This window comes from Alnus glutinosa, chromosome 3 (assembly GCF_958979055.1).
Source record: "Alnus glutinosa chromosome 3, dhAlnGlut1.1, whole genome shotgun sequence".
NCBI lineage: Eukaryota > Viridiplantae > Streptophyta > Magnoliopsida > Fagales > Betulaceae > Alnus > Alnus glutinosa.
The window spans coordinates 21,190,081-21,214,415 of record NC_084888.1 but is presented as its reverse complement, the minus strand read 5'-3'; the positions used below and the strand labels follow the sequence as shown (position 1 = coordinate 21,214,415).

At 38.9% G+C, this 24,335-nt stretch overlaps 1 protein-coding gene across 1 annotated transcript in view; it reads left to right on the top strand.

Annotated features, from left to right (window-relative positions):
* The window catches only part of LOC133864403 (kelch repeat-containing protein At3g27220), a 36,080-nt gene extending 12,004 nt beyond the window's left edge, over window positions 1–24,076 (top strand). Inside the window, exons 3-7 of the mRNA XM_062300729.1 lie at window positions 828–1,057; window positions 3,711–3,881; window positions 14,803–14,908; window positions 23,070–23,276; window positions 23,693–24,076. Coding sequence (XP_062156713.1) covers window positions 828–1,057; window positions 3,711–3,881; window positions 14,803–14,908; window positions 23,070–23,276; window positions 23,693–23,851 — 873 coding nt within the window. The 3' untranslated portion in view covers window positions 23,852–24,076. The remainder of the gene's footprint in view (window positions 1–827; window positions 1,058–3,710; window positions 3,882–14,802; window positions 14,909–23,069; window positions 23,277–23,692) is intronic.
* Window positions 24,077–24,335: the final 259 nt, after the last annotated feature.

Genomic DNA, 24,335 nt, shown 5'->3' with positions numbered 1-24,335 from the left:
AAGCCCTCAAGCCCAAAACCCCCCAAGGCACTCAATGCTAGAAAACGTGAGACTTGCCTCTCCCCCGCCTAGTGCATGCTTTATGGTTTCACTGGCTATATGAAGATTTTAGATTGAAAATATATTTTGACCTAGATGCCACCATATGCCGATGTTTCAAGGTTTTCATAACAGACTGCTTGATGGCTGTGAGAATTTTGATAAGTAATATTAGACAATCAAAGGCGGCTGTCCAGTGGTATAAGGTTTTATTGAACGTCTTTAGTTCTACTACTGTTCTCTTGCAATCCTCAAAACTACGATAATTTCTCTGTCCAAATACACCACATTAAGCAAGATGGTATCATCTTCCAATCTGCTACGCGTTGAGAAGAGTTACACTGCCCTCTCCATAATGTGAAGAGATCCCCACCACCTGATGTGGCATGACCCACTGTAACCCATAAAGGCCGAAGATAAACTGTGAGATTGATTGGGCATATCGGGATTGGCATCAAGAACTTCTGTTCTTGGGGTGGCCTGCTGACTCTAAACACTTCTGTAGAACTATTGGAGATTTGTTTAATTGCAATCTGTTTGTTCGTCAAAAAGTTTTTATTTTTTTTTTATTTTTTTTTTATTGGTGATTGATATGTACAAGCACCTGGTGTATCTTGAATCGACAACCGTGCTCTCCACACCATTCTTATGGGGGAAGAGGTTCATTTGAGCTGGAGCTCATTGGCCAAAATTGATCTTTTTGTTAATATTTATTATGTTATATGTTTGTACTACAGAGACATAGGCCTTGATGTTTCTGTCTATTGTTTATGTTGACTTTCCAATAGGTCCATTCACATGTTGATGTATACAATTTTACTGATAATACATGGGGAGGAAGATTTGATATGCCGAAAGAGATGGCACACTCACATTTGGGAATGGCAACGGATGGGAGATACATTTATGTAGTTACAGGTCAATATGGTCCACAGTGCAGAGGGCCTACTGCTCGTACATTTGTACTTGATACTGAGACAAAGCAATGGAGGGACTTGCCCCCTTTACCTGTGCCTCGGTATTTGCCTTTATGAAGACTTGATAAAAAATGTTAAGACTATTGTTGAAGAACATTTGTTGGTCTTGTGCATCTGACTTGTTTTTTTTTTTTTTTTTTTTTTTTTTTTTTTTTTTTTTTTTTTTTTTGGGTATCTGAGAACCACAACACATCTGTGCTGATATTTACCTCTTTGATTTTTCTTTTTGTTACTTATCATTTTTTTAATTTTTTTTTTTATCTTTTTGTTGTAACAAGTGTGTTATTTCGAAAAAAAAAAAGCTATTGTTTTTATGTTATTTCAAATGGTAAAAGCTGTTTTTTCTAATTGCTGAATACCTTCCAGATGGTGACTAGTGACTACTATGAAGTGAGATATCATGGGGTTGAATCATGTATTGTACTGGTTACAAGTCAATATTGTAGTTTAGGAAATGAAAAGACAAATATTTATTAAACTCTGCATTTTCCTGCATACATAGTTCAATTACAAGAAATCACATCAGGCATTGTACCTGTTATTAGACAATTTGATATGTTTGAAAGGAGCAATAAATTTAGATGTGTGTGTGTGTCTTCTCATCTAAAAAATATCATCTTTGCCTTGTAACCTCAGTTTCATCGTTTGTGAAACTGGTAGAATTTTCATGAGGATTTGCCCCTCTGTTGAGATTGTCATTCCTTTATATTTTGTCAACTATCTACTTTTTGTTTTTTGTTTTTTTTGAAATAAATAAAATATCAGGTGTTAGCTATCAATCTTCATGGCCCTTCATGAAATTCATGTTTACGGATATGGCGTAAATAAATTCAAAGGCTCTCATCTTGTGGATATATATTTTTGATTATTCTTACTTCAACCCTGCTACTATATCTACATGTATATTTGCTATGCAGTTTAGGCATTGGTTTTCATAACATTTTTGGCTAGCCTTGACACGTTATTCATTGGATGTATAGATTGGTGGTATTGGCTCACATGCTTTGCTACAGAAAAGCTGTGTATATGCTATCCCATAAAATATTAAATGAAGAAAGTTCAATTAAATAATTGAAACATCAATGAAAAACAGTTCTTAAGCATGTTTATGTATGCTATAAAATATCAAATATGGGAAGTTCATTCAAAATTTATGAAATTTTTATGATATGTGATTCTTAAATGTGTTTTAAGTTGTATGATGTTACGTACCTCCGTAACGGGGAATGGACGATGGTGATTTGGATGGGAAGTGCGTGTGATAGTAGGGTATTTGAGGTACTCTGGGCCTCCTAATGTTAGGATTATTCGAGAAACCCTAAAAAACTCCCAAAGCAACTACTAGAGTTGTTTTATAATTTTTCTTCTTGATTTTTATTGATCACTCTATTAGGTTTATATAGAGATGATTACATCAGGGGAAATATAAAACGTAAATATTACTTCTAACTCTAATGGGAAACAAGTCTCTTATTTCTCTCCCTAAAATCCTGCTTACTCTAATGGGCAACAAGTCCCTTATTTCTCTCCTTAAAATCCTGTTTACTCTAATGGGAAATAAATACCTTATTTTTCTCCTTAAATCCTGTATTTATTCTCCTAGTAGGATTCTTGCTTTATGAGCATGTATCCTACATTTACAATGGGTCCTCTTGCCTTAATCAGCCACTTTCTTCTCCACGTAGTATTCTTTCCTTCTTAGCCATGTTGTGCAGCTCAAGACTTTCCTTGGGAGAGGCATGGTATTTGGCAGCTCCACTTCTTTCCTTCTTAGTCATGGTGTAGACCCGTAACATATGATTCCATCTGTTTATATATGTTTCAACTTAAAGGGCCATGTCAAGATGACAGAAAATCATTAGTCTATCCAGAAGTATCTATCACTAGTCTTCAATGAGAAAAAAGAATTAGAATTCAACTATTGCTGAATGCAAAATGTTTTGGACAACTTGTTGTATTTCATTTTTACTTGAATTTATATCTATATGTCAATCTATATTGACCCTACCATTCCAAGATATAATGTCTGATGAACCTTCATTAGTGATGACTGCATCTATTATATGTTACTTTTTTGATATGTGTCTTCTAGTGTTGAGTGCCTCGGGGGCTTTTGGCCTTGGGTTTCCTGCTCATTTGGAGCCTCTTGTGTATACTGCTTGTGTACTTAGGGGCGCCTTACGCTTTTTAATATATTATTACTTATCGAAAAAGTTTTTTTGATATGTCAGTGTGGATAGTTTAAAGAATTTATCTTCTGGATTTTTATAGCTTTTGATGCTGGTAACAAATCCTGAAATAATCTTATTTTGCTCGGTGTCTGCTAAATATGGTGTTTTTATCAAATTACTAGGATGTATGGACAACTTAACTTTGTTTCACTATTCCATTTATTCAAAAAAAATTCTTGAATTTGTTTCATTAGTGATCGCATAGCCTTAAATGAGTTGTTACGGATTCACACAATAGTTAGCACTGTCTGATAGTTTCTATTAAATTGCCAGTTGTTCTGTCTGCTGGTTGCTACTAACTTGGTAGTTTTTGTCTTTGTGAGTGTGAACAAGCTCGCAAGTGCAATAGTGTTGGAATTTTGTTGGTGGCTCTAAGTAAATAAAGTGTATGTAATTCATGCTATGTAAATCTTCTTTCATATTTCACACTTTTGAGTGAAAGGTTCTACATGATAATTATCAGGTATGCACCAGCAACTCAACTTTGGAGAGGTAGACTCCATGTGATGGGTGGCAGCAAGGAGAACCGACACACACCTGGAATAGAGCATTGGAGTCTTGCTGTAAAGGATGGAAATGCATTAGAAAAAGAGTGGAGGACTGAAATACCCATTCCCCGTGGAGGGCCTCATAGGTCTGTGTGCTGTCTTATGTTATATGAACGTATTATGGTAATTAGTTTTTTTTTTTGATAAGTAATTGCAATTTATAAAAAATATTATGATAATTAGTTGTTACTGAATTGACGATTCTAGGCATTTAACTGTAGAAAATGATGTTTTTTAAGGTCATTTATGAGCTGTACAACTTTTTGAAACGGTAATAATCATTTGCTAAAGGAAGAAAAATTTGAGGGCGATAAGTTTGTATTAGTACTTGGATAGTTTTCTAGTATTGCAATTCTAAGACCATATTTTTCAATGGAAGGTCTTCATGTCTGGTAATTATGATGAACATCGTTGTCATCACCGTTACAGTTTAATAGACACCTGATTTTTCCTTTAAGGAGGCTTTTCTCTTCAATTTTCCAATTTTTCTATCTGTCCTTGTCCATATTTTCTCTTTTGCTATGTGCTGTGAAATGTCCATCATGCTCTAGTCTACCAGTTGAGTGTTCTCATCGGCGAGTGTAGGCGTGTCCCGATGGTCATTTCAGTTGGTGTACATTTTTAGCAACGATAGTGGTCCTAGTTGTTTGTTAGTGAATTTTGTCAATTCTATGGGGAATTTGAGATGGTGTTTTATTGAATCTAAAGCTTTTGAGCTTGTGGGGAGGGCGGGTCTACAATGTTAAAATTCTTGTAAGGATTGAGGGTATCTTTCATTCTATTCGTTTGGGTAAAGTTAGGGTTGCTTGGTTGTTAACCACCGTGGATGCCGTGATTCAAGAGGAGGGGATGAAGGATTTTAAGAGAACCTCCAGAGTTGGGGTCACAACCTTCCTTGCCCAAGGATGCTCTAATAAGCACATGCGTTATCTAGTTGTGGCGGAGTACGATGGGGTGGTCAGAAGGGCTTTATTGCTGTGCTGGAGGGAAGAGGTGGAAAGGGGTGTTGTTCCTTCTCCCTCGAGTTATGCTCGGTTCTGCATTTTGTCCATGCAATATTAGGCGGTGGGAGTGGACCTCAGTCAACTGGGGTTCAAAGTGGTGGCGGTTTGTCACATGGCTTGGGTGGAAGTGTGTCGATGCAGGCTTTGAAACTGCCGAAGGAGGTGGTTGGGTATAGGTCTTATGCGGAGGTCTCGAAGGAGTGTCCAGCAACATTCTCTTCGATGAGGGGTATTTTTGGGAATCTTGTTTCAACATCGTTGAAGGGATAGTTGACTAGGATGGTTGTGCTTGGCATTTCGTCTAAGGGTTCACAAGATCCCCAATCCTCCGTTGGTGGAGTCTGCTTGAGGAAGGACAGGGGACTTTTGAGTGAAAGTGGTAATTTTCAGACCCTTTAGGACCTTGGCTAGGCCTTGAGAAGGTTGCGTTAGTTGAGCCAAAACTCAGCCCAATAGTCAATATTCTTTCTAAGCAACCTTCTAATGTGAGTAGCCATGGCCTGCCTCCTGTGGCCCATTCTAATCTAGTCTCCAAAGGTAAGGGTGCAATAGGCTCTTATGCTTCACAGGCTAAACTCTCTCTCAAGACCAGAGCCAAACTTTCGCTCAAGTGGAGAGTGAAAGCGTTAAGTTGGCCATCTTCTTTGTCATTGGACGTTGTGAAGGGCCCGGGTGCTTGTTATCCCCAACTCGGAGGACCTACAACGGGCTGTCCATGCAGTGTTGTTGTCTCTACCACTGATCTACAAGCCACGCCGGGTGAAGTTTTGGGAAACTCATCCGCTAGCGATTCTATGGTTCTAGATCCTTGCTGGCAGTTACCTCCACATGTGGAGGGAAGCTCGGTGAAGTGTTCAGAACTTGCTGATAGTAACTCAGCACCCTTGGTTATCCTTGTACAAAATGTCATGGGGGTCGAAGTTTTAGAGGGGTACCTCACCAATGGTTCTTCTTAGGTGTTGTCCCCAGAAGACCATTCTTAGCCGCTTTCTCAGTCCCGCTCTTTACGCACTGCCAAGGAGGATGAGGTAGCATTGGTTGCTCTTGGGTTTGGGCTCCCAAGTACTGGCGATATTGGCATTGTGCCCTGTTATGAGAGAGTGCCTCATTTTATACGGCAGATAAAGGGCTTGGGTGATGTTGATTTTGACTCAAGGCTGGCAAGCTTGGGCCCCATGGGTGTTAAGTTAATTCCTAAGCCCTTAGAGTGGGCAATAGTGGTAAAAGGGGGGAAACATATCTCTTTACCGGAATACACTCTCTACTTCTCCTTGATCAGGGGTGTTTGTGGGAGGAAATTGACACTGTTAATAGGAGGAGCTAACGAATTGTCTGCGTTGTTTGGGATGGAATTGGGTTGTGTAGAAGGGAACAACCAGTTTGATAGCAAGCCGCTACCGTGCCTGGATGTGGAGATCTACAATAGAGAGGATGCCATGATTTGCACAACTCTAAACTCTTGTTCCCGCCAACTGAGTTTGGGAGAGCCGATTGCTTAGGGCTGGAATATTCAGACTCGGTTTTGTGAAAGTGGAGGATATTTATCGTGTTGTGGGGCTTTCTTGTAAGGGTTTTGAAGAGGAGCTTATGGCTTTGTTGATAGCCATTGAAGCGAGCTGTTCTCAAATGAAAATGGATTCAACCGCCATTTCCAAAACGGGCAAATAGAGGTAATAGGGTGTAAAAACGACTAGCTTCCTATATTAATTATGATACTAAATGTGGGATCTAGTCATGGAAAATGTATGGGTAGGGGTTTCTTAGTTCTTAATGAAGCCTAAATTGTTATCTTGGAATCTTCTTTGAATGAGGGGGATAGGCGCCTAAGGATAAGGAATTTGCTGAGAGATTGGAAGACGGATGTGGTTTGCTTTCAAGAAACAAAATTGGATCATATATCCTATTAAGTGATTCATAGTTTATGAGGTTGCATCATGTGGATTGGTGTTGTTTAGACTCTAGAGGAACTTTCAGTGGAATTTTGCTTATGTGGGATAGGAGGGTGGTGGAGAAAACCAATGAGTGTGTGGGGGAGTTTGCTGTTGCATGTTCATTATGGAATATCGAAGATCATTTTACCTGGACTTTTACGGGTGTTTATGGTCCCAATCCTAATGGGGATAGAAGGCTTCTCTAGGATGAATTGGTTGGTTTGCTTATTTGGTGGAACTTTAATGTCACCCCTTTTCCTAGTTAGAGGTTGGGAAAGGGCTGCTTTAGTCCAGTAATGACGGAGTTCTCAGATTTCATTTTTAATCAGGGTCTTATGGACCTTCCTTTCATTGGGGAAATATTCACTTGGTCGAATAACTAAGATCTTCCTGGTCTAGAATTGACAGATTTATTGTCCCTCTTGATTAGGAGGCTCAACTTCATGGTGTGTCCTAGAGAATGTTGGCTAGACTTGCTCGGACCACTTCCCATTCTGCTTGATTGTGGAGATTTTCACAAAGGTATAAGGTACTTCAAATTCAAGAATATATGTTTAAAATTTGAGGGTTTTGTGGATAGGGTGAAATAGTGGTGAACTTATTAATTTCAAGGCTCTGTGAGTTCATTTTGGCTCACAAGTGGCTTTGAAAGCAGACTTAAAAATTTGGAATGAAGAGGTGTTTGGAAATGTAGGTAGGCAGAAGAAGCTTCCTTTGGAAGAATTACGAGGTCTAGAAGTTGTTGAAGAGAGGGCCTTATGTGATGAGGAGAGGGTGGGGAAGGCTAAAGCTATTAATGAGTTAGAGAGGTTTACTCTCATGGAGGAGGTGAGTTGGATGCAGAAATCTAGGGCCTTGTGGTTAAGGGAGGGTGACAAGTACACAGTTTTTCCACCGCACGACCAATTATAATAGAAGAAATGACTCCATTGATGCTTTAATTGTTGGTGGTACATTTTCTACCGATCAATCTGAAATCAGTGATCATATTGTGCTACTTTATAATAATATGTATTTCAAGCAGTTTAGTTGACGACCTAAGTTGGACGACCTTTCTTTTGAGTCTATTGGGAGGTCGAAGCCAATTGGTTGGAGAGAGTGTTTGAGGAAGGAGAGGTTTTGGAGGTGGTGAAGGCCATGAATAGTGATAAGGCCCCGTGTCTTGACGGTTAAAAGAGACATTATGGCATTTTTACATGCTTCCTAAGACGTGTTAAAAGAGGATATTATGAAGGTCTTCCGTGACTTCTGTGCTAGAGGCAAGTTTGGAAGAAGTCTTAATGCTACTCTCATTTCGAAGATTTCAGGGGTTGTTGATCTTAAGGATTTTCTATCAATTAGTCTAGTGTGGCATTTATTGTCAAAGTTGTAGCTAACAAGTTGAAAATGGTATTGAAGAAGATTATTTCCAAGTCTCAAAACGCTTTCATCAAGGGAAAGCAAATTTTAGATCATGTGCTCATCGCAAACAAATGCCTTTATAATAGAGTCAAATCAAGGGTACTGGGTGTGCTGTGCAATCTGGACTTAGAAAAAGCTTATGGTTACATTAATTGGGACTTTCTTGTTGTACTTGCTGAGGAGGTGCGATTTTTGGGAGAAATGGTGTACTTGGATAGCTCATTGTATCTTTTCGGTATGCTTTTCTGTTTTGTGAACTGCACTCTCATCACCTTTTTGGTAGTTCTCGTAGTCTGAGACTGGGGGACCCTTTGTCTTCGTTGTTGTTTGTTATTGTTATGGAGACTTTAGGCAAGATGATCACAGTTATAGTGAGAGGGGGTGGGGGGGTTCTGGTTTTTTCGTGGGGCCTAGGAATGCTGGTGGGATTGATATCTCTCATCTTTTTTTGGGGATGACACCTTGATTTTTTGTAGAGTTGACCCAAACAACAGCCGTCATTTGCAATGCTTATTTTTATGTTTTGAAGTCGTTTTGGTTTTGAAGATCAATTTGGCCAAGTCAGAATTTGTCCCTGTTGATAATGTCAATAATGTAGAGGATCTGGCTCATATTTTGGGTTGCACGTTCTCCTCTTTGCCTTTGAAGTAATTTGGTCATTGGGTACTTCTTTTAAAGCCAATTATATTTGGGATGACATTATTGAGAAGGTTGAGCGCCATTTGGTTGGTTAGAAGAGTATGCACTTGTCTAAAGGGGGTATGATAACCTTGATTAAGAGCACTTCGTCCAATTTGCCTACTTCGTGTCCCTTTACCCCTTCCAGCAAAAGTTGCTAGGTGCATTGAGAAATTACAACGAGATTTCTTGTAGGGAGGTACGGGTGAGAATTCAAATTTCACTTGGTAAGGTCGTCTAAGATCTATTCTCTGATTCTTTTTTTTTTTTTTTGGGGGGGGGGGGAGGGGGGGTGGTTATATATTCAAGAGGGCTCTTCTAGGAAAGTGGTTATGGCACTTTGCTTATGAGAGAGAGGCTTTGTGGAAATTGGTGGTGGACTTAGAAGATGGTAGTCCGTAGGGTGGGTGCTCTAATGAAGTTAATGGTTTGCACGGGTTTTGTTTTTGGAAATTCATTAGGAGGGGTTGGGAGGAGTTTTCGAAGCATACAAGATTTGAGGTGGGTGATGGTTTCTAAGGTGAGTTTTTGAGTGTGTATGTATATATTATTCATAAGTAATTAACTCCAAAGGGAGGGGGAAGGGAGATTTGAACAAGGTTAGTTTTTGGTATGATGTGTGGTATGGGGAGCAGCCCCTTAAGGTGGCATTTTTGGATTTGTTTAACATAGCTTGCTTTAGGGATGCTAGTGGAGTGTTATTTTTGTAAGAGTGGCATATGATTGGGAGATGGAACTCTTTACTTCGTATTTCATATTCTATCAGTTTGAGACAAGGGAGTGAGGATAAGCTTTATTGGGTCTCCTCCAAGAGAGGATTGCTTGATGTTAGATCGTTTTATAGTCTTAATTTCCCATGTTTTGCAATCATATCCCTTAGAGGAGTATTTGGTGAAGTAAGCTCCCCTTGAGAGTGACTTTCTTTGCTTGGTTGGCTGCTTTAGGTAAGATCCTCACTTTTGACAACTTTTTTTTTTTTTTTTATAAGTAATTTCAAATTCAATAAAAAGCTCAGAGGGGCGCAACCCTAATACACGGGAAGTATACAAGAGAACCCCTAAACAGGAGGAACAGCTAATAAATTTAGAAAGTCTACAAAAGTAGAAACACCTAGGTGGCAAAGACGGGACGCTATCCAAAGATATAGCGTGTTAAGTACACGCTTCCTTAACACTACCATTACAGTCTCGACATCTTCAAAAAGCTTCGCATTCCGCTCCCGCCAAATGCTCCACAAAACACAATGAGGAACTAACCGCCAAACTTTTTTAGCTAGGCCATGCCCAAAAAACGCACCCCATGTAGTCAACAAATCCAACACCGTTTGTGGCATGACCCACTCAACTCCAAATAAAGAAAACATAAAACTCCAAAGCTCATGGGCGGCGTTGCAATGAAGTAACAGATGATCAATAGACTCCCCCTTCTTTTTACACATACAACACCACTCAATAACCACAATATTCCTCTTTCGCAGATTGTCATGGGTCAATATTTTTCCTAAAGCTGCCGACCATACAAAGAACGCCACCCTTGTCGGAGCCTTAGCACACCATATATTCTTCCACGGGAATGATGGGCCTTCTTTCCTACTAAGCACTTCATAATATGACCTTACTTCAAAAAAACCCCTTGTAGAAAGGTTCCAAACTAACTTGTCACCCTCTCCTTGTCGAATCGAAGTGGAGTACAACCGCTCGAAGAAAGAAAGCACCATCTCCATCTCCCAGTCCTGGAATTGCCGCGTAAAGAGAACACTCCAATGAATATTTCCATTCTGAACAGCCAAATTATCCACCACCATTGTAGCTCCTCACAATACTATATAGAACTGGATAACAATGCTTCAAAGATCTCTCCCCACACCACCAATCATGCCAGAAACTGATATGTGACCCATCCCCTACCACAAACCGAACATAACTGCAAAACTTCTCCCATCCTTTCCTGATATATTTCCAAACCCCCACTCCATAGGAACCCGACACCTCAATAGAACACCACCCCCCCCTTTAGGCTCCCAAATTTGGCGTCAATCACCAAATGCCATAAAGCCTCTCTCTCCCTACCATATCTCCACAACCATTTACCCAGAAGAGCTTGATTAAACTGGGTGAGGTTGTGAACTCCCAACCCACCTGAATGCAACGGAGTACAGATCCTGTTCCATTTTACTAAATGAAATTTGGCCTCATTCCCTATACCACCCCATAGGAAATCCCTCTGGATTTTTTCAAGACGATTAGCCACCCTCAAAGGAATAAGGAACAACGACAAGAGATACGTGGGGAGATTGGACAACGTGCTCTTAATAAGAGTCAACCACCCGCCCTTTGACAAATACATACGCTTCCATCCAGCCAGCTTCCTTTCTATTTTCTCAACCACCCCTTTCCAAGTAGAAACGGACTTGTAAGAGGCACCCAAAGGCATACCCAAGTAAGTCATAAGCAAAGAACCAACCCGACAACCCAAAAGCTGAGCAAGAGGTAGATCATTGTGGTAGATTAATGCTGCATGTGCAAGAGTGGAGAAACCGTTGATCATTGTTTACTTCATTGTGAGATAGCTAGTCCTATGGAACTCAATCTTCGGTCTCTTTGGGTTAACGTGGCTCATGCCCGACGAGTGATAGATCTCTTCACTTGTTGAAGAGGGCAATGTGATAGTCCTCAAAGTGAAGCTTTCTGGAAGATGATCCCACCTTGCATGATGTGGCTTATCTGAAGATGCTCTTTCATTGGGTAGATGTTTAAAATTAACAAAAGCATGTTATCATATGTTGTGAAATTTTGTGTTTGCTTGTTAAAGTACATAACACTCCTTTGTCTATTTGCTTAATGGTGTAAGGTGGCAACTATGGCAATGTACAACTTAGGGTGGTTGGTATGATTTATGTCCGTACAACTTTTGCTTTTCAGAATTCGTAGTAGTGGTATCCTTTTATTAATGTTGCACAACTTTTTTAGATAAATTCAAGTTACTCCTTTTCTTTAACTATGGCGAATTTTGTTTACATGGTTATTTTCTTCTATTTTATATCATTGCATTGGGGTCTCTGGTTATGACTTCTTGGCTTTGAGCTGGCATAGAAGGGGGACTTCTAAATTTGTGGCCGAAAATATTAGTACACACACATATGTGTGCTTGTGTATCAACTTATGGAGATATTTTTTGTAAAATTTGCCTAATGAAACAGTTTCTTTTACATCTCATTTGAATTAATTGCGGGTGGGCCAATTTTTCACATTGAAACCAGCCACGTGATGGCCCTAAACAAAGCACCCAGTAGTGCCTAGGCAGCCTTCCACTCCCTAAGCAAGGCACGCAGCAAAGCCTAGGCAGCCTTCCACAGATAACACAAAGGCCAAGCACATCAATTCCATATCTCCCATTAATTCCACCTTAGCCAACGGCTATATTGCCTATGAGGACATGATATTTCTTTCCTTATTTAACCTTTGTAAATATAGAATAGAATTACTATTGTATAATATGCCATATATACACGGCAGCCTGTAATATCTATATATACTGAATCAATATCAATACCTTGGCATTCAATGCCTAAAGCTTTTACCCTACTTTTGTATTTAGTTTACATGGTATCAGAGCCTACCAATAGCCAACGCTTTCCCATGGCCAACACAAACACTGCTGAAACCAACTTTTTGCCCAATGTCACTCAACTCGGCAGCATCAAACTGGAAGGTCCTAACTACCTAGGCTGGGTTGCTTAGTTTCAACCAATCCTATGTGGTTATGAAGTTATCAGAGCTTGTTGTTGATTCTGGAGTAGTATTTCATGGCTAAGCAACTCGGATTGAAAATCATGGAATGTGGTTTCTCGGTTAGGTAGGGAGAATGCAGTAACAAAAGGATTAAAAGTAGGGTTGATACCGTTAATAACGTAGGAAATAAGGTCATCTTTGTCGACGGGTTTACCGACAGCTGAAAGTTCATCAGCCCACGACTTGGCTTGATTGAGATATTCGGTGCACGTCTTAGTCCCCTGCTGCAAGCTTTGTAACTGACGCTTGAGATGGGAGATGCGTGATTTAGATTGACCAGCAAACCGTGTGGACAGAGAGGTCCATGCAAGCCTCGATGTGTTCAAACCGTACATCGAGGGCACAAGAGAAGGTGCTAAAGAGCATATGATGAGACTCAGGAGCTGCTGGTCTCGTCTCAGCCATGCAACATAGGCTGGGTTCGGAATCTGGGCGTCACCAGTGGCATTGGCGACGGTTCTGGGCGGACAGGGATCGGTTCCATCAAGTAGGCCCTGGAGATCATAACCACATAGGATTGGTTGAAACTGAGCAACCCAGCCTAGGTAGTTAGGACCTTCCAGGTTGATGCTGCCGAGTTGAGTGACATTGGGCAAAAAGTTGGTTTCATCAGTGTTTGTGTTGGCCATGGGAAAGCGTTGGCTATTGGTAGGCTCTGATACCATGTAAACTAAATAAAAAAGTAGGGTAAAAGCTTTAGGTGCTGAATGCCTAGGTATTGATATTGATACAGCATATATAGATATTACAGGCTGCCGTGTATATAGGGCAATATAGCCGTTGGCTAAGGTGGAATTAATGAGAGATATGGAGGAGATATTTGGTTGTCTAGTTTAGGAAGTCTTCCTAACGGCTCTAGGGTTTGTTTGTGAGCTGCAGTGGCGGCTAGGGTTTCTGTAGAGGGTTCGGGTAGGCTTGTATCCTTAACACCCCATGCCTGAGCTAGGTGGCCAGCAAGGGTGCAATGGATACCCAAGCTGCCACCATGACAGCCATGTCACGGATGTCACAAGCCACCCCCACCAGTTGAATCCAATGCCCTCGTCAGGTGGGTGGCTAAGTACTTTGAAGTTTCATCCCCATCTTTTCTCAAGTTTTTCTGGGGCAGCCTTAACATGACCTCATTCCCCACAACAAACTAAAAGGTTTGCCTCTTCTCATGGGCAAACTTTTCCATACCGTGCTTCTGTTGCACCTTGGCCAATACACCCATGGCCTGTTGCAGTAACTCTCGCTCTTTCTCTCTCCCATGCTGAAGTCGCAAGGCTTATGCTCATAAACTTCATATGATGGTGCTGAGTTTTGTTCTCTGTGATGGAGTACAGTTATTTAATAACTCCAGAGTTTCTTTTTCACTACATTAGAATTTAAAGGCGTGTTATGCTTGCAACTATGCAATAGAATTCACTGGTGGAGTTTTGTTCTCTCCTATTGCTTATGTGTTTGAGAGCAGTGGGTTATTCAGAAACACATTAATTATCAAGTGGGCTGCCCTACCTTACTTGAAAAACAATCTGCCAATGTGATTAGTTGGAGTCAAAGACTTTTTAGCTTTTATCAGTGATGGAAAAAGAAACAAGATAAGTAGTACTCAAATTTTGTATTTTAAATGAAATGAGTAGTGTAGAATCATCAGTAATATATGAGAATAGTATTCTAGGATATCTTGTTGTCTAACGTACATAAAACAGGTATGAGATGAGAGTGATCATCTCATGCATATTTAAGGGCATGTTTATTTTTGCAATCTGCAATGAACTTCTCATACTAGTGTAAAGTTTTGTTCTCCATGATCTTTTTAGTTGTTTTGGGACTTTTTTTTTTTTTGGATAAGTAATACATTCTCATAAAGAGGCGTAGAGGGTTTTGGGACTTCTTTCTTAAGGGATAAATTGGCATATGCCTTGAGCAGCATCAAACTTCTTTTTTTTTTTTTATAAGTAAGAAAAGATTTATTAAAAAAGCGTAAAGGCGTCCCTAGGTACACAGGAGCAGCATCAAACTTCTGCAGCATATAAAAGTAATAGAAATGAAAGAGCATCACTAAACAAGGAAATTGTAGGAAACTGTTGGTCATTTATGATAGCATGTTGTGCTGGTCAAATTAATGTGACTTCTGTTTGGTAAAATGAAATAAGCATTCTCAAATTACACCCCATCACGCAAAGCTCAAGTATTCTTTTACTGTCATATTTGTTGTAGGGCTTGTATTGTGGTTGAAGATCGGCTTTATGTTATTGGTGGTCAAGAAGGCGATTTTATGGCAAAACCTGGATCACCAATTTTCAAGTGCTCTCGTAGGAATGAGGTAAGCCAATTAGTATGATCATGTTTTTTTAAATTTAAATTTATTAGATTAGATGTTTCAACATGTAATAGAGGTTTCTTCATGTTCATCTTCTTCATGTATAAATAGCTGTTTCAGCATCGAGACTCCTAAATTATGGTGACTACCAAACTCGCCTCTCCAACTAGCCTCTCCAACTAGCCAATAACTCCACCACCGGTTGGAGCATTACCCACTCTCATGAAAAGACAAAAAACCGATACCCACAAGTCTACCTACTCCGCAATGGAGCAACATATGATTGATAGATTTCTCGCTTTTCTTGCACACAACACCAGTTCATCACTATGATGTGCCTCTTTCCAAAGTTATCCAAGGTCAAGATCCTCTCTAGTGCTGTTGTCTAAACAAAGAAGATGAAATGATGAGACCATATATGCTTGTTTTGATTACCATTTAAGTCCCAAAGGAAAACTGCTTTCTAACACTCCAACTGGTTGAAAGAGTTTTTTTTTTAAAAAAAAAAAATAATAATAATAATATTTACATCCATATTCAATCTGTCTTTATGGATATTCTGTTTAAAGTTTAAAGTGTTTTGTCTTGAATTTTCTATAATTTTCTTTGCATTAAAACTTCTTTAAATCCCTGAATATTTTTTTTTTTTCCTTTTTTCTTTTTGACAAAACGTTTCTAAATGTTTCCCGCCAACATTTCTTGAGATTCATTAGAACTTTAATTTGATATATATATATATATATATATATATATATATATAGGGCTTTACCTTTTGAGACTTGGGCTTGGCTTTGAAGGACCTAGGGCTGATAGGGGCTTAAGGGCTTTTTGGATTTGGGCCGGGGAACTTTGGAGCCCATGGAGTCAGGCTGGGTCTTGGGTAAGAAGCTATGACCGGGAAGCTTAGGTCCACTACCCAGCAGACCATCTTCTAGCAGGTACAAACCCGTTAGACAATGCCCGATTTCCACATGCAGTTTCTCCAACGTCTTTCTGATGCTATGAAGATCGAGGCTTTCACTGAAATGTGACTTGCGTGAAGCAGGAGGCAACGTAGGGGAGCTTGAACCAGCCGCCCTACCCCTTAGGCTTGAAACTGACGCCTTTCCCGATGAAGCAGAAAGGGATGCTGGAGTTGTCTTCAGTAGAGAAGCCTTCGTCGGAAAAGCCTTCACTGTAGTAGTTGTATTCTTCATAGCAGATTTCGCCGTAGAAAACTTCATCGTTGCTATCACCTGATCACGACGACCCTTTGTTGGAGACTTCGCATGGCCTGGATGTCTTTCTCCGTATCAAAAGATGTCGACTTAGCCCCAGCAACTGTAAGAACAGCGAGCCACCTCGGGACCCTAGCAAGAGTGCAGTTGGAAAGACCAAAGGGCTCTTCAATCTTCGGCATAGAGGACCTCAGAACCTCAGCAAAGCTCCTCCTCATCTCGGATTTAGGCTCAGGTTGTGATACTTCCTTTACATGTAAATGCTTCGAGTAGCTTTTTAGGCCAGCATGAAGACAGTTGAAGGCTAACCGAAGCTCCACCCCGAAGCCCTCCCACCCTTCGCCAAGTTTCCCTTTAGGCACTAAGACAGAACCACTTCTTCTTCTACCCTCATATTCTTCTATGATCAAAAAGAAACCATGCCTATTGGAGCATTGCTGCCCAAGAATACGAGGAAAGCCCGAAACAGATTGGTTCCAAAACACTCTACGGTCTTGAACCGTCACCAGATCATGGAATGACTTAATCAACCATGCAGCCTCATCTTTGTCTATAAGAATGGACCTCGTCACTCCTTTGTGTTTTTCATGGATCCTAATGCCCATGAAGCCACCCACAACTGACAAAGCAAACTCGTTTGACTCGACCAACCACCAGGACGAAGATCTCATGGATCCTATAAACATTTTTGTTGTTTTTATGAAGACTTGTTCATTTATAATCATCTTGATAAAATTCAAAGGGAGTTTTTTATAGGGTGGCATTAGAGATGAGGCCAAATTTCATTTAGTGAAATAAACAGGGTTTGTATTCCATTGCATTCAAGTGGGTTAGGAGTACACAATTTCATCCAGTTTAATCGAGCACTTCTAGGTAAATGGTTGTGGAGATGTGGTAGGGAGAGAGAGGCTTTATGGCGATTGGTGATTGACACCAAATTTGAGAGCCTAAAGGGCGGGTGGTGTTCGAAAGAGGTGTCGGGTTCCTTTGGAGTGGGTGTGTGGAAACATATTAGGAGGGGGTGGGAGAACTTTTGTAATTTTGTTTGTTTTGAGGTGGGGGATGGGTCACTTATTAGTTTCTGGCATGATTGATTGTGTGGGGATAAATCTTTGAAGCAGTGCTTTCCAGTTCTGTTTAGTATTGTGATGAACAAAGATGCGATGGTGGTGGATAACTTGGTCTTTCATAATGGAGTTATTCAATGAAATGTTCTTTTTATGCGGCAAATCCAGGATTGGGAGATGGAGACCGTTCTTTCTTTCTTTGAGCAGCTTTACTCCACTTCGGTTCCACATGGAGAGGGTGACAGGTTAGTTTGGAACCCCTCTAAAAGGGGTTTATTTGAAGTGAGGTCCTATTATGAAGTGCTTATTAGGAAAGATAGCCCATCATTTCCGTGGAAGAGTATTTGGCGTGTTAAAGCTTCGATTAGGGTGGCTTTCTTTGTATGGTCAGCAACTTCAGATAAATTTTGACGCATGACTATTTGCGTAAGATAAATGTCGTAATGATTGAGTGGTGATGTATATGTAAAAAGAGTGGGGAGAATATTGATCATTCGTTGTTTCACTGCGAAGTTGCCCGTGATCTTTGGAGTTACATTCTTACTTTATTTGGGGTCTAGTGGGTTATGCCGCGAACGGTGCTGGAGTTGTTGACTAGTTGGGGTGCGTCGGTTGGGTATGGTCCTGCTAAATTTATTCTCAGTTCCATCCTTTTAGGGGCATTCTTGTATACTTCCCGTGTATCAGGGTTGCGCCCTTTTGCACTTTTAATGAATTGAATTGAAACTACTTATCAATATATATATATATATATACATGGACTTGGGTGTGTGCGTCTTAGTGTTCGAAATTGTCCGTATATTTTAGTGCTGGGATCATCTATGTCCTAGTTCTAAAGATGTGAGGACATTTTAAGTTTTTCCCTTTTACCCTTTGAAGTAAATTGAAGTGGATGCTAACATTTTCCTTTCTGTTGGAGGTGTTAAGGATAAGATAGTAAACTCACCCAACACACCCGGATCCTACCCAACAAATCAAGCCATTACTCCAATAGTGCTCTCACTAAATGACAGCAGGCAGCATCTAGAGATTACAACCATAATTCAAGGGATCTCTCCTCAACAGAATACTCGCAGATCCCCTACAGCAATCACACCTACAGCTAGCATACCTTACATACATCGGATCCTCTCATTAACTCCATTCCTCATATACACCCCAACGACTATATTGCCTTCTAGGACAGAATCCTTCTTACCATATCTAACCTATGTAATTATAAAATACTAAATACACGGCCTCTATAAAACTCTATATATACAATTATAATACAATACCTTAGCATCAAGTACTAAAGGCATTTTTCCCTATTTGTTAATTTTAGTTTACATGGTATCAGAGCCTACTAATAGCCAACGGTCATCCATAGCCAACACAAACGCTGCACCTATTGAAGCCAATCCGTTGAAGCCAATTCGTTGACGCCCAATGTTACTCAGCTCGGCGGCATCAAACTGGAAGGTCCTAACTACCTTGGATGGGTTGCTCAGTTTCAACCTCTCCTCTGCGGTTATGAACTCCAGGGATTACTTGATGGGACAGACCCTTGTCCTCCCAAACTTATCACCAATGCAACTGGTGATGCCCAAATCCCTAATCCAGCCTATACTACATGGCTGAGACGAGACCAACAACTTCTAAGTCTCATTATATCGATGCTTGCATGGACCTCTCTAGCCACACGATTTGCTGTTCAATCCAGATCACGCATCTCCCATCTCAAGCGTCAGTTGCAAAGCTTGCAGCAAGGGAATACGTGTACCGCATACCTCAATCAAGCCAAAACTTGGGCTGATGAACTTTCTGCAGTAGGTAAACCCGTTGATGATGATGACCTGATTTTGCTCATCATCAATGGTATTAACCCTACTTTTAATTCCTTTGTTACTGCTTTACCCTACGTGATCGAGAGACTACTTTTCATGATTTTCAATCTAAATTGCTTAGCCATGAAATTCTGCTTCAGAACCAGCAGCAAGCCCTTCATCATGAAGCCAGTTCCTTTGCTCTTCATGCTCAACGATCCAGACCACCTTACAGTCTCAACTCCTTCTGCAACAATCCTAATAACTTCCGCAAACCCAGATTCTTTCCCAAACCACCTGGGCAATTTCACTATCCATCTCCCAACAACCAATATCATACCTCATCTTTCTCTCCAAGAAATCCGTCTCCACCACAGACTCAAATATCACCTTGCCGGGCACTCCCTCTCCGGTACTGCCCAACCTCCTTGTCAATATTCTCCCTATCAAATTTGCAACAAGAGCAGCCATCGCGCTCTCGATTACTACCATCACATGGACTATGCCTACCAAGGTCGCCATCCACCCGAGCAATTTGCAAAGCTCTCCGGTGATCCCATTCCCATCTTTGCATTTGCCAAGATCCTTTATAATTCTAAGATCTCAATTTAATATCAAATAATATTTGAAATCAATAATACATTAAATTTTGAATTTATTTTGGTTAATGTAATTTTAGGGGAATGTGTTTAATGCAATTAAATAATAGGGTTTTAGGTTTAGGTCTTTAATTAATGCAATTTTTGAAAGAAATTAAGAATAATTTTTCGAAATTTTAATGCCCTAGGCGTGACTTTTGGAGGGAATTTTTTTTGCAAAAACTAAGGGCTAGCTGATCAAACGAGAATTTTGAGAGAGATTTGATTGAAATTTAATGCAAAGTTTCAATTTTGAAAATTAAATATAAATCGTTTCATTAAAGAAATTTTCCTTTTCCCTTTTGGTTGTCTTGAGATTTAAAAAATTCAAGAGTAAGAGATCATTCAACTAGGAGAACTAGATTTATTTTTAATTTTTTTTTTTTAATAAAAAAAGTATATTTAGGATGGTTAATGAAAGTTTGATTATAAAATCTATAATTGAAAATTTGAAATTTTATTTGAAAGAAGGAATTCTTAGTTTATTAGGTGGATGAACAAAGATTTCCTCCAAATTGGGTCCTCGAGCCCAATCTATAAAAATGTCATGTGTCCATTTTGCGTGTTAGAAGCACATGATTTTTAAATAGTAAGGACAAAGTTGAACAAGACGTATTTTTTTAATAAAGTTTCTTCAGTAGCAATGATAAAGTTTGAAGAAATTCTACCACGGGTGTGGGTGATGAGGAAAAGACTGGCTTAGCTTTAGAAGAGAAACATCGGAGTGAGGAATTCGCTTCCCTCTCAAAGGCACTAGGGAGCTAAGAAATTTGAAATGTTCCATTAACTATAATGCCAGAGGCGAGTCTTCTTGCCATGGAAAAAGCAAGGCTCGCATCTTTTAGCGTTGTACACAATTTTTTTGGTGTCTTTATGAGGGGCTTCAAGTGGTTTTTGTGACTTTAGGGTGCTTTGTGGGGGTCTTTCTTGGTTGTTTCTGGTCTTTCTTGGTTGTTTCTGTTAGGTTTTGTGGGGGGGGGGGGGGGGGGGGGGGGTTTGCTAGGGTTTTTCCTTTATATACTTCCCGTGTATGCTTACTTTTAATAAAATTTTAGGAGAACTTTACTTATAACTTCTGATATTTTATCACTTTTGAAAAATATACCCAAACTTTAAAAAGTTTTAATTTATGGTATCCATCTTTAAATATTTTCAATTTCAACCCTCCATTAGATTTTTCTGTTAAATCCTGTCAACGAAAAGAAAAAAAGAAAAAAAAAATTACTAGGATTTAGATGTTTGTCAGAATTTAACGGAATTTGTAAAAATATATATGCCTGAATCTTTGAAAAATTTTATAAGTTTTTTTAGAAACATAAACACATGGGTATTTTGGGAATTTTGATAAGATTTAACTGAAAATTCTAACGGATGGTTGAAATTCTAAAAAATTTAAAGATGGATACCCTATTACATTTTTTAAAGTTTAGTTACCTTTTTTCAAAAGTGATGAAAAATTATGGGTTATAAGTAAAGTTTTTCCTAAAATTTTCGATTACTTAAAAGAGGCATTATGTGGACATATTATATATCAATACTACATACTATTCTATTAGTTATTATTAACATATAATATACATCAATACATTTATACTTTATAGTATACATTGTATCTTAGTGTCTAGATACTTCATTATTGTATTAGTATGTATTTGTATATTTTTTGTCATTATGTGGCTATAATTTATAATTTATAAATTATGATTATATGTCACAATTTCACATATGATTAATGATTATATAATCATGTGATTGTATGGCACAATGTTAGATGATATGACCATGTGATCTAAGTTCTAATGATAATACATATGATCATATGATTATTTGATCCGAGCCCTAATGATAATACTTTATTTGTGATTACAACAATGGATAATTGCACCACTGGTCCCTAGGGTTGGCCTAAATTACGAATCACTCCCTTTGGTACAAAAAGTTCATGGAGGGTCATTGTGGTAAATTATATTACGAATCACTCCCTAAACCCATTTTTTCGTCTACCAAGTTAACAGAATCCATTAGTTTGCCACTTCATATAAATAGTGAGACAATCTCTAAATATCATTTGTATTGTAATCTATTAACAGACTTTGTTTACTTGGTGGATGGAAAACGGGTTCAAGGAGTTATTTATAATTATAGTACCACAGGGAGTGATTCGTATTTTAGGCTAATCCCAAGGACCAGTGGTTCAATAATCCCTTAAAACAAATACATTGTTGATTACAATGCTAATCACTTAATTTGGGATTATACGAATCATTGTATATGAATAATTTATAACATATAATTATATACTTGGAACATTTAACACATAACATACATTTATAATGTATGCTTGTATAAGTATATAACATTTACTTATATGCTTATATATATAACCAAATAATTATTGTACTTAATATATATTGACTATTATTACTTACTAAGTAGTATACTATATAAGCTATTTTTATTAATATATATTTACATATTAATAAATATATACGAGTCAAGCTAAATAAGCGAGTCAAGTCTTATACGAGCTTGTTCACAAACGTTAATTGAGTCTAGCCGAGTTTATACGGGTATGCATCATTTAATAATCGAGCCTAGTTTCACGTTTGCAAACGGCCCGTTTAATAATCAAGTCAAGCTCGAGCCGAGCCCAAATATGTTCACGAGTAGCTTTGTCCTTTATAGCCCTATGCAAGAAGAGTGGAAAAACTATTGATCACCTTTTGCTTTACTACGAGGTTGCTAGGGCCTTATAGAATTATGTTTTCGGTCTTTATTGGTTAGAGTGGGTTATGCCTCGACGGGTGGTGTATCTCTATGCAACTTAGAAAAGGCAGTTTGGTAGTTTTCAGTGTAGCAGTATGGAAGATGATCCCGCCTCATTTAATGCGTTGTGTCTGGAGAAAAAGAACTGATCAAAAAATTTGTAGATTGTAAGAGGATGGTGGTGGAGCTAAAGGCCTTCTTCAAAACTCTTTACCAATGGACAACTGCCTATAATTGATTACATATTTCTAATTTTTTTTCCTGATTTTCTTTATCTTTTATCTCTTTTTGGTTAAATGTTCTTTTTGTATACTTCCTGTATACTGGGGTTGCTCCCTTTACTTATAAAAAATGAAGTTGATGCTAAATATCATTTTTAACATTATCTTGGGCTCCTTTGGAATTATCTATCCCATGATTAGATTAAAAACATATACTTGGTAGTTTCTGCTTAATTAAGTCTAGCATCGTTAATTTCATGATTAGTTGAACCTTTTATGGTGTAGCAAACGGCGAGAGTATGATCATATTATGAAAATTGAGTGGGCCTTTGGTCTCAAAAGTGGACATGCTTTGTCATGCAATAATATTTTTGCCTTCCCCACCCCATTCCCTCCCATTTATGCAGTAAATTCCGCTTCTTTATGGCTTCATATTCTCGATTGTTTCAGGTGGTATTTAGTGATGTTTACATGCTGGATGATGAGATGAAATGGAAAGAGTTACCTCCAATGCCGAAACCAGATTCCCATATTGAATTTGCCTGGGTGGTTGTGAACAATTCTATTTTTATCGTTGGGGGCACAACAGAGAAGCACCCCGTCACCAAGAAAATGGTTCTAAATGGAGAAGTATTCAAGTTCAACTTGGACACTCTGGTATTGAGTTTCGCTCCCTTGCTTATCATATGTTTGTCATTTTGTTTTATATAAAGGTACTTGCATGTGTACACATACTGGAGAACATGCACAAGATGGGAAAGAAGTTGTCATTGTCTTCAGTTGCCTTTGATTGACATCCTTTGATTTTATGGTACCTCTGTCTTTGGAGTGACATAAGAAGGCCAAGTTAGTGTTTTGATTATTTGGTCGAATCTCCTTTTTCTGTGGTTAAGTTCTGCTTTAATTTTATGCCTGTAAAGTGGCCAACAAATATAGGCATTTTTAGGGGCCTCAAAATTGTACCGTACATACAAGAAAGACATGGACTCCTATTGAATCATTATTGATAGATTGGGGAACAGTTAATTTATGTGATTGTAACTCTTAAACTAGGGATTTAATGATGTTTGCAGAAGTGGTCAGTTATTGGGAAACTTCCTTACCGCGTGAAAACTACACTTGTTGGATTCTGGAATGGATGGTTGCACTTCACCTCAGGACAGCGAGACAAAGGACCAGATGACCCGGCACCAAAGAAGGTGATTGCAGACATGTGGAGAACCAAATTATAATTGTTCTTGTGAACCAATTTTTCCTATTTCACTCTTTTCTGCCCAACCCATTTCCCCATATCTTGTAAACTAGCAATCAAAATTAGTAATTAAGAGAATTAAGGGAGTGGATGGGGCTCCCCCATTGGTAGGCCTTGTAAATGGTGTAAAAACTTTGAATCCAACTGATTTGGTACATTCTTGTTGCCTTTTATTTATTTAATTATTTATTTATTTTCTCTCTTATTTTTAAAATCTGCAGCATGTTGATGTATTCCCAGCCAAATAGAGCACTCTAGTGATCCTCACCATTGTAGAATTATAAGGATGGTCATGGGTCTTATTTCAATCAAGAAATGAGAGGTCTGGATTCAACGCACGTAGGACTAGGATCTGTGTGAATAGTTTTATTTATTTTTATTGAATTAAAAAAAATAAAAATAAATAAATACTGCAAGTGCGTGTTCTTTATACTTTATATTAGTAGTTCGAGATTATGTTTGCT